General features: G+C 39.9%; 1 protein-coding gene across 2 annotated transcripts in view; it reads right to left on the bottom strand.

The window, feature by feature from the left end:
• The window catches only part of tln2b (talin 2b), a 128,226-nt gene that overhangs the window by 3,979 nt on the left and 111,317 nt on the right, over nucleotides 1-12,930 (bottom strand). For both annotated transcript variants that reach the window (XM_053685627.1, XM_053685626.1), the window contains 9 exons: nucleotides 12,079-12,195; nucleotides 9,374-9,559; nucleotides 8,798-8,905; nucleotides 7,493-7,598; nucleotides 5,424-5,548; nucleotides 1,963-2,088; nucleotides 1,777-1,839; nucleotides 894-1,076; nucleotides 639-764 (listed from right to left, as the gene is read on the bottom strand). In XM_053685627.1, the coding sequence (XP_053541602.1) occupies nucleotides 639-764; nucleotides 894-1,076; nucleotides 1,777-1,839; nucleotides 1,963-2,088; nucleotides 5,424-5,548; nucleotides 7,493-7,598; nucleotides 8,798-8,905; nucleotides 9,374-9,559; nucleotides 12,079-12,195 (1,140 nt within the window). The remainder of the gene's footprint in view (nucleotides 1-638; nucleotides 765-893; nucleotides 1,077-1,776; nucleotides 1,840-1,962; nucleotides 2,089-5,423; nucleotides 5,549-7,492; nucleotides 7,599-8,797; nucleotides 8,906-9,373; nucleotides 9,560-12,078; nucleotides 12,196-12,930) is intronic.

Here is a 12,930-nt window from a genome sequence, read left to right as displayed (position 1 = left end):
GACCTCCATGGTGGCTTAGTGATTACCTCCTGTGTAGGAGTTTGATTCCCTCCTCCACCCTGTATACAGGGTTTGCATGTTCTCCCCGTGCTTCGGGGATTTCCTCCGGATACTCCGGTTTCCTCCCCCAGTCCAAAGACATGAGTTGTAGGCTGTTCCAAATTGTTTGCAGTGTGTTAATGTGTGCGAGTGTGTCTGAGATTGTGCCCTACGATGGGTTGGCACCCTGTCCAGGGTGTCCCCCCCCCTTGTGCCCCGAGTTCCCTGGGATAGGCTCCAGGCTCCCCCGTGACCCTGTGTAGGATAAGCGATGTTGGAAAATGGATGGATGGATGGATGGATGGATGAATGAATGAATGGATCTGACCTCCATTATTGATTCAATTGATACTAAAATTGAAGTCTACAAGCAAACATACCGACAAATACAGCCCAAAATAAAAATAGTTAAAAAAAAATTATTTATTATTTTTTTTTTTTTTAGGTGCATCACTTTTTGTTCATTTAGAAGAAAATTCACAAATTCATCACCACTATTGCTAACAGAATGCTGATTATGGAGAAAATAACCATTAGGTTTGGCCTGAAGGACTACTTTGCACTTTTCTGACATCATATTAAGTGTGAATAGGTCTCACCTGGGCAATTCCACCAACAAATTTAGTCTTGACCACCACGCTATCGTCCTCTGCCTTGTCAAAGGCAGCTTTCTGAGCTGCCTTCACTAGATTATCTGACGCTCTCTTCACTGCATTCCCGGCAGCCTGCGAACGTTAAGATCAGGCTATTGCAAAAGGGCAAATAATCATTAAACAAGACGTTGTGAAATATCACAATGTCTATGAACAAAGACACTCTTAAAATGCATCCATCGTTTGAAAAGCATGTTAGACCTGTAGTCTCCTCATGGCCTCCGAGTCATGGTCAGCTTTCACTTTGCAGGCCACTAGAAGCTGGGCAGTGGATGCTGCTACTTGTTTAGCAGATGAGATGAGCTTCTCTTCGCTGGCGTGACCCTGCACTGAGGCATTGGCTGCTTCACACAAGCTACTGGTCGCGGCCGCTACCATACGGGCCTGCGTGGCACAGAAAGTCAGAAAAACATCAGTTCCTCCATGAGCTTTGCATGATGAAAGATTTGAAGTACTGCATTACACACTATTCTGCCTAAACTGTGAGGAAAAGCATCACTGCAGAAGATTTGTCAGTTTTCATCAGGAGCTAAAAATCTCACTGCAATATCTGAGTTACTGCTGGTATCATTACAGACTGATACTCTGTGGCTGTGCAAAATGTTGCTCGTCTTCTGGCGTTACACCTGGTGTTTATCAAGGGAATAGGGTACGAACAGGTATGATTGAGGGTATTTCCAATTTGCATATTTTTAGAAACTGGATTTCTTAATTACTTTGTTGTGTAACTTCTATTATAAAAATAAATGTATGGTCTTCAGAACAAGCACTGGGTGACTTTAATTGGGATCGTGACCTTGCGAAATAGGATAATCATGCGTGTAGTGAGTGAATTAATGAATAGATCAAAGGGAAGCTAATAAACTTGATGGCCAACAATGACCAACACAAAGTATCACTGGCTTTTAAAAACATAAAATTATGATCAGACAGCTAGCTGCACTGGGAATAAAGTACAGGAAGAGCTTTAATAAACAGGCAAAACTCATTTAATAAATAAATAAATAAATAAATAAATAAAAATAAAATAAAATAAAATAAAATAAAATAAAATAAAATAAAATAAAATAAAATCTTTACTCACTGCTGATATGAGACCCTGAGACCACTGGCCATCATCCACAGCATTGGCTGGGACAGAACCCACCTAGAGAACCAAATATAGTGACTTAAACCATCATACAGACAATATATGGAGAACACAGGAATTTGACTAGGCAAATAATCACGAAACCACTGGCCATTCAACATGCATGAAACATAATCTTACCTTGCCCTGGGCTACGAGCTCTCTTTGAGCAGCAGATGCTGACTTCACCAGAGCGCTGGTCGCTGCTGCGATGGACTTTGCTGCTTCCAAGATCTGCTCCTCAAAATCTAGTGACTCATCTGCCTGCTGCAAAGAGAATGATGCGGTGATTACATCAGCATATCAAAAATAAATAAAAATAGCTCAGGTGTAAATAGGTAGCTCTATTTACTTCATGTACAGCTCAGGTGTTGTAAGATGCATACAATCTATGCAAACAAATAAAGGGACAAAGATACACCTTCATTGCCAAAAAAAAAAAACAACCCTCAAGGAAGCCGGGTACTGTAGAACAGTCCTCGGGGTCATTTATTCTAATCCTAAATTTGTCCTGCATCTCTTTAAGGGTGACACCTAGTGGCGCTGAGGAGCAATTACATCATGTTTCAGTCCCAAATTGCTCCATGCAGCCAAACCCTTCATAGAACACCTTTTGCAAATGGTTTTTGAGTGATAACGGACTGTGAACCAGCAAGCATGCCACAATAGTGGGCATACAGGCTCTCACTCACAGCACATACAGCACACGAGTCTGGAGACAGGGCGGGACACTGTAGGAATATGTTTGATATATAGTTGGACTGAATAACAACCTAATATATCAAACATATCAGACAGAGCCCTGCAGTGAAGGCTTCCAGGTCTAGCTGACCTCTAGAGCATGGAGGAGAAGAGAGCAGGGCAGGAGAGAAGGGGAGACTTGAATATAAGCAATAAGGACTGAACAAAGGAACAAGGGGGCGGGGATTGATGAGAAGAGTAGAAGACATAAGACAAGAGGAGAAGATAGGGAGGAGTAAAGAGAAGGAAAGGTAGGTACAGAACAGATGCTGTAAAGATGCTGGAAGAGACATGAAGTTTCTTGACATGAAAGAAGAGAAGATGGTAAACAGACACAGAGAAACAGTTGTCACACACCAACAGTGTTAGCCTTGTCTTCCCTTCACAGCATCTGATAATTACACACACTTCAAACTAAAAATAAAGGAAACAAAAACGTTGGGGACATGTGTAGAGGCATGCATGATACCAGTGAACAATGAACATGGCAAACGTCCCATGAAAAGATTATGTGCAGGTCAGGGAGATCCACAGCTGGATAACTACCAGATGTCTCTCTTTTCATGGAATCTCACCAGTGCAATAAAACTCCCAATTGCACGCCATGGCATTTGCACCTCATCTAGCATACTGTTGACTTCAAATACCAACCCAACTGACTACAGCTCCTGGCCTAAGTAGATTTAGTAGAGGAGATGTTGTGGTATGCTCTGAGTGTCAACTAATAATCTTTTGACATATAGTAGGGATATAACACAATGCCACTATCTGTATCTGTGTAGTGCTCCAGATATGATCTGCATCTGTACTTGGATTTAAACCCAAAATAGGTGTGAACAAAAGCAGGTTTATGTAATGAATGTATGTATGTATTTATTGTAATTAAACATAAAGCCTACCACCATGCTAATGGATACACTGGAAAACACTGAACCATCCTGCTGATGGGGGTATTATTTAACTTAATTAATTTAAAGCACCACAGCCTGAACCAGGCAGTTAGCAAGGACCGGCAGAGGTTACTGATGATGAACATTGCCTTTATTTGAGCTTCGCATCTGATTTTTTAAATTTATTTTTGGGTCCAGGAGCCCATTTCAACCAGGTGCCCTGTGAACCTTTCTGACAAGCTTCCTAAAAAACCCCTAAAAAAACAAAACCCAACATTAAAAACCAATAGTGCACCTCCTATTTGTATCTGCACTTGTAGCCATTTAGAACACAATATCCCTTTGATCCCAATAATGCATTCATATTTAAATTATGTCCCTATAAATTAGGAAATGTTTTCTATTACAGTTTTTCTGTCAGTGTTGCATAGCACAAATCAATCAAACACACTAGCTTATTTTAGGATCAGTTTGCAGGGGTCATAAATTATTTCTAACCTCTTAATAGAGATGAAGAGTGTTGTTTGTGGAGAATATATTTGTAATATTTCCTGACACACATTAGAGCTCTTGACACCCAGCAAACAAAGTGTGAACAGCACAGAGCATCTGACAAACACTTCTGACCAAGGTCATTTCTTCACAGTTACAGTTTATCCAACTCGGATGGCCATTTTCATTATGATAATGCACCATGTCACGAGAAATGGATCACCACTGAAAGATTCCAGAAACAGGATTTCATTATTTCAGTGGCCTGCTCAGTCCCCTAACCCTTGTTGCATTCATGCTATTCTGAAAGCCAAAGAAGTTCAACGCAACTATACAACTAGACCTTATAAATTATAAATACACAGATCCCAATGAGCTACTTATACAAGTCCGGATTCAGTAGTTGACGATGCAGAACTGTATGATGACAAGTACAGCAGCCAAGCTAACATAACAACTGATGCAATTAAACTGGATGACAGAGAAACAGCTACCATGTCTGCAAATAGTCCCACTGATCACAGGCCTGTTATAGCATATTTGAATAAATTCCTGTATGATTCGTTAGAACTGAATAGGGGGGGTGGGGGATTGGGAGATAGCCACCCTCATTTATGTTTCATGATCAATAACATTTTGGTCTATAATTTATCTGTCAACATACTTGGATAAATGGTATTGCACAATAGATGTGAAGTGTATTATATGAAAACTGACTGTATGAGCTGGATATTGTTGGGTTTTAGTTCAAAGAAGATAAATAAGCCACAATATGGAGAATGTCTCAACCTAATTTATGTCAACAGCTCACTTAGTCACTTCACAGCTTTACAGTTTTCCATATATGACCATATATATGACATTTTCTGCATTGGTTCTGATTACATTATGTTAATAAATTATGCCAAATAAATAAGGAACTTGTTGAAATTATACAAATATATATTTCCCTTGGCAGTAGGTTGGATTGTTTTTTTTTTTTGTTTTTTTTTTACACTGAGGTGATAAAGCTCTGATAAATGGGCTGAAAATGGTAAAAATCAGTTTAGTGAGTCACAACCGTGAAGTGAAAAGCATTGACAGATTTAGTTTCCTGCAGACGGATGCAATAATAAAAATGCTTCTGGAAAAAAATTTTTTAGAAAGCGTTGACCTTTCCCTTCATTTCCTGAGCTTCAAAACAGGTCTGACCTTAAGTTTATCTCGCACAACAAAAACCCCTCCTCACAATATCAAACAAAGAAATCCTAAAGAAAGAACTAAAGCATCTGCCTCTAAGCCTGCAATACTTTGTGTAAAACATCCAACATTCTTTCAGAGCGGCAAAGCCTCATACCAGCCAACAGCACATTCCAGCACCCTAATGCCAGGTGGAAGTGATTTGACGCAGGTATGCTGGTGGACAGAGTTGTTGAGGAAGAGTGTTTCTGAATACAGCACAGAGAGACAGATAGTGTACAGAGAGGGATGAGTGGCTACCTTTGGCTTGACTCTGGGCTTAAGCTGCTCCAGTTTTTTAGCTGCAGCCTCAATGGAAGCGGCGGCCCCCAGAAGCTCAGTCTCAGCAATTACTGTAGGGTCCTCAGGGTCCACCCACTCTGAGCCTGGGGACACAGGGTCATGGGTAAGTCGAGACAAATTTTATTTATAAATCATACTTCAGAACACCAGAAGCTGTACAACATGCTGAACAATGAGGTCAAATCCATAAAAAGTGGAACACATAAAAAGCTGAAGAAATAAAAACAAATGCATGAAAGCATTATGTAGAATAAAAGACAAAACCAAATAAACCACATACATAATATGAAACAGAAAAGACAGGACTCTTTACAGGAAGAATATGCAGAAAACTATGGATCCTTGCTTTAATCACCACTGCACTGTGTAAGTGCAGCTCGTGGAAAATGCGTTTTTGATGGATTATCCTCATTCTTTACTGACTTTTTAAGTGCCTATAAAATACTCCATTTTTAACAGCTCGTGTAGGCAGACAGATGGTTTTTGGGATTATACCAAACCCTGGAGAACTCTACCCCCCTCCCATATTGTGCCTCCCTCTGTGTGTGTGTGTGTGTGTGTGTGTGTGTGTGTGTGTGTGTGTGTGTGTGTGCGCACATGCACTTCAACACTCATGCTGTCTCATACTTACCTCCGTCTGCAGCAGAGGAAATGAAAACAGTAGTATTAAAGGAGTGAAGCTGGGAGGCCCAGTGGGCCAATGGCTTTATTAACCCCACAGAGAAACAATTCATCCCAATATACTGCCTATTACTGCTAACACTGATATGGCTATACTGACTGGACCTGAGCCTGAGCTCCACAATACACACATTTAACCAATAGCCTGTGGGTTCTGTTCTTATAGCCTGTCTGATAGAGAATCTGTCAATAAACACCTGCCTATTGCTGAAACCAGTTTTTCTTTTTGTTTTTATAACAGTAAAGGGAATTCATTTTATTAGATATGGAACAAGTTCAAACATTAGCATTTGTGATTTATGGTGCATGTAGTACATTATCAAACTACCATGCGCTATAATTCTGCGATTGTGGTGCCTTGTTAGTGGTAATTTGCGAGTTGTAATAAACTTTGTTCCACCTCGGCACATGTGATGTGAGAAGTGGGGGGAAAAAAACAAAAAGCATGGACGCCTCCATGAGGGCATGTCTTTTGTTTGCTCTGTCAGAATATGTAAAGCTCATAAAAAGCTAATTTATGCTCCCTTTTACAGTTACAGGTCTGAGTGATGATTGGTCCTGATCTACTTTACTGAGCTTCAAACATTCATGTACAGTTTGGACCGAAATTGCACCACAGAAACAACTGTGGACAATGGCGTCTAGCGTTAACAGCAAGCTAGCTAGCTAACGCTAGTCCATCCACGCATCCATTTTCTGTACCGCTTATCCTACACAGGGTCGCAGGGAGCCTTGAGCCTATTCCAGGGAACTCGGAGCACGAGGCAATCGCATACACACTACAGACTATTTAAAAATGCCAATCAACCTACAACGCATGTCTTTGAACTGGGGGAGGAAATCTGAGCACCCAGAGGAAACCCCTGAAGCATGGGGAGAACATGGCAACTCCGCACACACAGGGCAGATCCCAACCCTGGAGGTGCGACACAAACGTGCTAACTACTAAGCCACTGTGCCCCAGACTAATGTTAGTGATGACTCTGTTGTTGATGATTTCCTTTTCAAATCAGTGATTAATATTGTCAATGTAATAGATTTAACCAAGTACTGTGTCTGTGTATTAATTGATTTAAAGCCAGTATTGCTGTAAACTAATTTAATGGGGGACTTTACACAGTTCACAGTGTGCATGGTCATGTTGATCTGACATCACTCTGTAAACAGGGAAGGAACTGGCAGTTGAGAAATTGACGAGTTGAAATTTCAAGTCGAGGGGGAGACTTCAGTGGCTTTCACTGGTTGGAGGTGGGGAATTACAAGTTGTAACTTTGCCTCAAATGCAGCATAAGAACAGATCATGTATGTGGATGCATACATGTACGTGTGCGGTTTTGTTTCCTCACCTTTCATAGCTTCAGCAGTCTGGATAAGCTCTGTGACTGAGCTGGCTACTTTTTTTGACAGCACAGCCAGCTGCTGTCTGTGCTCTGCTGTAGGCTTCTGCAAAACCTGGAACGACATGAACATACTGTATTACTTTTCATCAGCTTAGAAAAGCAATCTGTATAAGGCAGTCACAAAAAAACAACTTAAACTCTAGCTGAGCTCTCTATGATTTTGTGTTTACAGGCATTCTATTAATCTGATCGTTCTCTGATTTCAACAGTTACAAGTTTACTCAAGCAGTCATGTAAACAGTATGCTGCAATATTTTACCTTGAATAAAAGCCTTTATACCACAGCACTGTTGAATTCTTAAATCGGATTACTCAGAAGGTGCTTATTAATTTTCTGGAATAGTATGACAGACAGTAGTGCCAACTGTAATTAAAACCATAGCCTTCTATTAATATCCTTGTTCTAATATGTTATCGTTTCTATAACAACAGCTCATTCAAAGGGACTTGCGTATGGCAAAGTCGACAGAAAATAATAAAGACTTGTAATAGTTAGCAAAAATGCGCTGGTGTTAGAGGAAGATAATCCACACGTGCACAAATAACTGAAATTTACTATACTTATAAAAGCAATGCGTGCACTGACTCCTCTTGGAAGCAGGCAAGCATGAGTCAATTGCGCTCCAACTAACCAATAAGAAATACAAAGCATTATGGATTATGTTGCAAGAGTGAACTATGTAGAGTTCACAATAAAACAATAAAGGAAACTCTCAACTGGTTTCAGAGAAAAAAAAATCAAGGTGTCAGAATGGCCCAGTCAATCCCCTGACTTGAATCCAATTGAACAAGATTTAAAGACAATATGTTTAGAAGAATGGGTCAAAATCACACCTGAATACTGCGACCCATTAATTTTTTCATACAGGAAGTGTCTTGAAGCGGTCATTAAAAACAAAGGCTTCTCCACCAAGTATTAAATACATTTCAGTTAGCGTGTTCAATACTTTTTTCCTGTGACATTCCTCTTTATTACACATAACTTTATTTATGGACTTTAATGTTGTGAATTCTTTATATTTCCAGGTTTCTTGAGTTAATACTGATGTCTGGTGAAAATTTCACATGAATAGCCTCATTGGAAATATATTTACTGAAAAAAATGCCGCGTCCAATACCGATTTCCCCCACTGTATAGTTAAACTAGGAAATGTGATTACTGACCGCAATATGCATTACTAAAACACTAGTGACAGACAGACACACACACACACACACACACACACACACACACACACACACCCCACACACCAGTAGGACGTGTTCGAGCAGGTCAATGTATCCGGTTGTACACTCTAGGCCATAGTGCAGGGCTTTGCTCCTCACATCCTCAGCCACATCCTGATGATGAGCAGCTTGCTGTAGGAGAAAAACACAACACTTAATAAAATACACATGATCTCTACAAAATTCAACAGAACCAACACAAGAAATCTTACACAATAAAACAAACCATCGTAAGTCATAGTCAGTCACGAGAACTCAATTAGTTGTTGAACATCTGTACTCTATTCAATCAGAATGAATGGACATGATGAAACAGAAATGAACCTAAGGCTAAATGAATTTAAAAAAAAAAGAAGAAGAATAAATCAATTTGTGAATATAAACTGAAGTTAAGTTCAAGGTGACCTTGAGAAGGGGAGTAAACTTAACACTGGCCTCAAGCCTCTCATTGCATGCTTCCTTTGAAGCTGGGCAGATCAGTGCCAGAGCGGCTGAATGAAAGCTTGTGTGTAGTCTCTGTGTATTCAAATGTGCATCTGTGCACCTGTGTGTGTGAGATGAAGAATGTGATGGTGATTGTTGAGCGAGGGCGATTAGCACCTTGCAGGTAAGCAGCATGTCAGAGACGGCTTTGCGGCTCAGGTTCGCAGTGGCAATGACGTCCTCCTGCTGGCCGGAGTTGCCCGCTGCCACAGATTTGGCGGTGGCTACAGTGATGCCCTTGGTCATGCGGATGAGCTCTTCTGGCGTGGCAAGCTTCTCTGGAGTGTCCTTGGACTGGAAGACCTGCACAGAGGTCAATTCAGTGAATACTGGTATAAAAAACATTATACACACGTTAGCACTTATGTTTTGTTTAGTACAAAATTAAAATTTTACTAAAAGGTAAAATATTACACCATTTTCAACTGTATTGACACTCCTAAAAGCATTAAGAAATATTATTCTTGTTAACTAAATGGGACAATATTTTGTGTATTTCATATTTGCATTTTTACCTGCTATTACGACAAACCCCAAGCATATGATGGGCTTGATTTTTTACAGTTAGGTCCATAAATATTTCAGCATTGACAAAGTTATTGTTATTTTAGCCGTATAATAAAATTTGACCACAAAGTGAAGACTTTCCACTTTCATTTTTACATACAAACTGGATGAATGGTGTAGGAATTACACCACTTTGATGGTGACCTGACATTGAGATAAAGACCAACTTGTGCCAAAATGATGGGAAGACGAGAGTATGGAGGAAGGAACTGTTTGTGATCCAAACCAAACCACCTCATCTTATGTGTTAGCATGAATGACTGCCAACGGAACTGATTCCTTTGTATTTAATGATGACGTGACTGCTGATAAAAATTCTGAAGTGTTTCTACTCAGATTCAGCCAAATGCTTCAAAACTCCTTGGACATTGCTTCAAAGTGCAGATGGACAATGACCTCAAGCATACTTCAACAGCAAAGAACTGGAAGGTTCCTGACTTGAGGCAGTCACTGACTGCAAAGAATTTGCAACCAAGTATTAAAAAAAAAAAAAAAAAAAAAAAACATTTATGGCCATGCTAGTTTGTCCAATTACTTTGGGTCCCTTAAGGGGGGCAGGGGGGGGGGATGGCACCACATCTATTTACACCATAATTCCTACACTATTGAGAGTAAGGTCACACTGCATTAAACCCTTTTTTAACTCGGAACCACCCTTCACTATTTAGATTTAAATACCCTCACATTAAAGCTGAAAGTCTGAAATTTGAGCTCATATTGACTTTGTCGATGTTCAAATATTGATGGACCTGACCATATTTCCATATAAAACTCCTTTAAAAAAAACAAAATAACCTAAATTCATTCATTTATTTGCAGTTGCACTTGCTATAAAATAAAAAGTGACAGTCTAGATCAGTGTATGATTGTATCAGATCTCTGCTATCATACACAATGTGTAAGGGGGGGGAGGAAGACGTATAATGTTGTTATAAGAAAATCAATGCAATCAATCACACCCTGCTGAAGTTGATTTTCTTCTTATTACAGCATGCTCTTATACCATAGCAATTTGCCAACTGTTCCATGTTTAAATTATTAAGAACATGTCATTATTTTTAACCAGATACATTTAATGATGTATAATGTTTGCAAAACAGACATCGTGTTATCTCCTATTACCACTCATCCAGTTAGAGCAGCTATAAACAGTTATTCCCTTACCAGACTCTCTTTTTTATTAATTAAGAGTAAATAAGACAAAATTAATTAGACAAAATAATGCAGCGTGTCATGGTACAGAGAAACCGCAAAATGCAAACGCCGATCCTGAAGACGGAAAATCCTTATGTCGGAAAACTGGTCCAAAGAGTCTACTTCCATAAATGTTAAATGTCTCTTCACAGAAAACATCACGATATCAACTACTACACACTTAAAATCCATTTATGTGGAGCATCCACCATATAGGTCACTGTAAATCAACTGTTACTATTCCATACCTCTGTGATATAATATTGAATATCGACTGCATATGTCTATGTAATTTGTAATAACCTCATGGATATGGCTTCAAATTCCTGATACAGCAATATTCAATAAACCATAATCCAATAAAATATTCAATAATCCAAAAAATTAAAACCTGGTAAATCACTGCCGGTTTGCAATTGCACAATGTACGTGCATCATTTACAGCTCTTTTAGCAGTGACTGCTATTGTTTGGCTTTGGTATGCACCATAAGGGTTGTTAAATGCTCTTGGTCTCCTGGGAGAACTCTGATAAGGATTAAAAGAACATTAGAGGCAAAGCTGGGCACTGAGCACTACTGGCTTCCTCCTACACTTGCTCAATCTGCCACTCTGCTACTAAGATGTGAAACAGAAGGGAGAGACAGGGGCTGAGAAGAGCAGGTGGAGAAAAGGCTCTAGAACATCACTGAGTTCCTCAATGTACCTGCAGTAAATATTACAGATATAGCTAGAGATTTATCCAAGTCCAGATCTCATCAGGGTATACCTAACTGATCCTAATTCATGGCCATGTTGGAAAAAAGAAAAAAAGGCATAATATTAGTTGTTTAATTAGATTTAACACAAACCAACTAGACTGACACTTCCAGCATGTAAAAGGCCCTGTTGCTTGGAAAGATTAATTGAGTTGTGATTTCATTAAATCAGTATGAGTTGAGACACTTTAAATACCTTAAACAAATGCAAAGGCATGAATCATTTTAGTAACAAACACAATATGATTCTGAAACCTGGTTATATCTCTACAATTTCATTCTATTAACCCATCATTATGACGTACCGTCAGCTCCTGTCTAATGAACTCGATGGTGGCCTCAAGAGCTCTCGTGCCACGAGTGGCTTCATCCTCCACTGCTTTGACCGTTTTCAGCAGAGACGTCACATTGGTCACCATCACCTAAGACACAATAAGAGATAAGAGCAAACAGCTTATCAGCAGTGTTTTGAATTATATATGAGGCTAATTGAGAGGCTAATTTCTGGTACAACGTATAGCATCTTCAAACAACCCACCCACCAGCAGGTGGAGCAGGGATCAATGTTAGTCAAATGGCTCAGCAGGGAGTTAGAAAGAATGAAGCGGAAGTCTGTATTGCCCAAGAGTCGGTGCTCTTAATTCATATGGTGTAAGAACAGTGTTTAGTTAGAGTGCTGGCTGAAAGCATGATCCCCGCAAACATTCAAAATGTACTGAAACTGGCACTCTCAGGACAGGTTTGTTTGTCTGGTTTGCACTGAGACTTTTGTCAAGTGTATAGGAGCCACAGAGAATGTTGTGGAGGTGTCAGTATAACTGATAACTGGTATGAGGAAGCATGCTGAAATGTGAGGCACAGCAGGTAGTGTTGCCAAGCTATAGCACCCGTTTTCCTTGATTCAATCCCCAACTAAAGTTAATGGGTCTGCATGGGTTTCTTCCAGGTTCTCTGGCTTCCTCCCACCTCCCAAAAACATTCGGACAGTGTGTGTGTGTGCGCATGTCCCATTCGGCATGTATTCCTGCCTCACACAGAGTTCCCAGAATGAGTTTTTGAAAAATGTGTGAGCCTGACTAGAATAAATCAGTTACTGAAGATGAATGAATGGATTAAGAGAGAAAGGTACACCACAATAGAAGCCCAGAGCAGTGCCT

This window comes from Ictalurus punctatus, chromosome 14 (assembly GCF_001660625.3).
Source record: "Ictalurus punctatus breed USDA103 chromosome 14, Coco_2.0, whole genome shotgun sequence".
In the NCBI taxonomy this organism is placed as follows: domain Eukaryota; kingdom Metazoa; phylum Chordata; class Actinopteri; order Siluriformes; family Ictaluridae; genus Ictalurus; species Ictalurus punctatus.
Note: the sequence above shows the minus strand (reverse complement) of the source record. Positions and strands in the feature narration are given on the sequence as shown.